This window comes from Pygoscelis adeliae, unplaced genomic scaffold (assembly GCF_000699105.1).
Source record: "Pygoscelis adeliae isolate BGI_AS28 unplaced genomic scaffold, ASM69910v1 Scaffold484, whole genome shotgun sequence".
In the NCBI taxonomy this organism is placed as follows: Eukaryota; Metazoa; Chordata; class Aves; order Sphenisciformes; family Spheniscidae; genus Pygoscelis; species Pygoscelis adeliae.
Window position 1 is genome coordinate 22635 of NW_008824550.1, and position 1301 is coordinate 23935.

General features: G+C 63.6%; 2 protein-coding genes across 2 annotated transcripts in view; one reads left to right on the forward strand and one right to left on the reverse strand.

Annotated features, from left to right (window-relative positions):
- MTX1 (metaxin 1) overlaps positions 1-16 on the reverse strand; it is a 5536-nt gene extending 5520 nt beyond the window's left edge. The window contains exon 1 of the mRNA XM_009321903.1: positions 11-16. Within this exon, the coding sequence (XP_009320178.1) occupies positions 11-16 (6 nt within the window). The remainder of the gene's footprint in view (positions 1-10) is intronic.
- THBS3 (thrombospondin 3) overlaps positions 15-1301 on the forward strand; it is a gene marked incomplete at its 5' end in the record, with an annotated part of 16678 nt that continues 15391 nt past the window's right edge. Inside the window, 3 exons of the mRNA XM_009321904.1 lie at positions 15-219; positions 403-659; positions 763-853. Of these exons, the coding sequence (XP_009320179.1) occupies positions 15-219; positions 403-659; positions 763-853 (553 nt within the window). The remainder of the gene's footprint in view (positions 220-402; positions 660-762; positions 854-1301) is intronic.

Here is a 1301-nt window from a genome sequence, read left to right on the forward strand (position 1 = left end):
TGGCTCCTGCAGTCATCGACCTGCTGATGGCGAGCGAGGCCCGGCAGATGGCCAGCATAACGCACAAGATCCGGATGGACCTCCTGACCGTTAATGACGTTTACCTCCTGTCCACCTTCCGCCTGCCTCCCAAGCAGGGGGGGACCCTCTTCGGCCTCTACTCCAAGAAGGACAACACGAGGTGGCTGGAGGTCTCTGTGGTGGGGAAAATCAACAAAGGTGGGTGCCTGCTGCATGGGGATGTGCTGGCCCTGGTCTTGCCGTGATGCTCAGAGAGAAATGGAGACCAAGTTCCTGCCGTCCGTGGGGCCCTCTGGGGGGAGCAGTGGGATGCACGCGGGTCCCAGGGGGCTGCTGGCACTGGCGGGGGAGAGCTGATGGCCCCTTCCCGCTCCTCCACAGTCCTGGTGCGCTACCTGCGGGAAGACAACAAGCTGCACTCGGTCAACCTGCAGCACGCGCACGTGGCGGATGGGCAGAGCCACACCATCATCGTGCGCCTGAGTGGGCTGCGCGGGGACATGCTGAGCGTGGAGCTCTACGTCGACTGCAAGCAGATGGATTCCAGCGTGGGGCTGCCCGAGCTGTCGGAGATCCCCCTGGCAGAGGTGGAGTCCATCGAGGTGCGCACAGGGCAGAAGGCTTACCAGAGGATGCAGGTGAGTGCCGGGACCCCCCGGAGGGCCGAGACCCCCCCACACGCACTCCCTCGGGGACAGGCAGAGCCCTCCATGGCTGACTGCATCTCCCCTTGCACATCAGGGGTTTGTGGAGTCGATGAAGCTGATCCTGGGAGGGTCCATGAGCCGCGTCGGGGCCCTGAGCGAGTGCCCTTTCCAAGGAGACGAGCTACGTGTGGTGGCGCATGGAAGTGGGAGGGGACGGCACGTCGCACAGAAGGGGGCTCCTGCCTCTCCCAGTCCAGGTGTCCCCACGCAGGTGGGAGCTCCTGCGCTGTGCACACACTGACCAGGAGCAACCGTGCAAGGTGACACTGCTGGGCTTTGATGGCAGCATTCGGTAATATCTCATCTCTCTCCTTGCAGTGACAAGTGTGCTGGCATCCATCCTGGGTAAGCCCCTGCTCTGCTTCCCCCTTTCCCTGACGTGAGGGCGATGGCAGCATTTGGGGCTCCATGGAGGCAGAAAACCCTCCGCGGCCTGTCCCAGTGCCCCAAGTGCCTGCAGGGCCCCAGGATGGGGTGGATCAGAGGGCATGGGATGTGCTACAGGGGAAGAGGTCCTGTGTGGACCAGGGAGGAAGAGTAAGGGCCGTCGGCTGTCTTGTCCTCCCGGTTCTG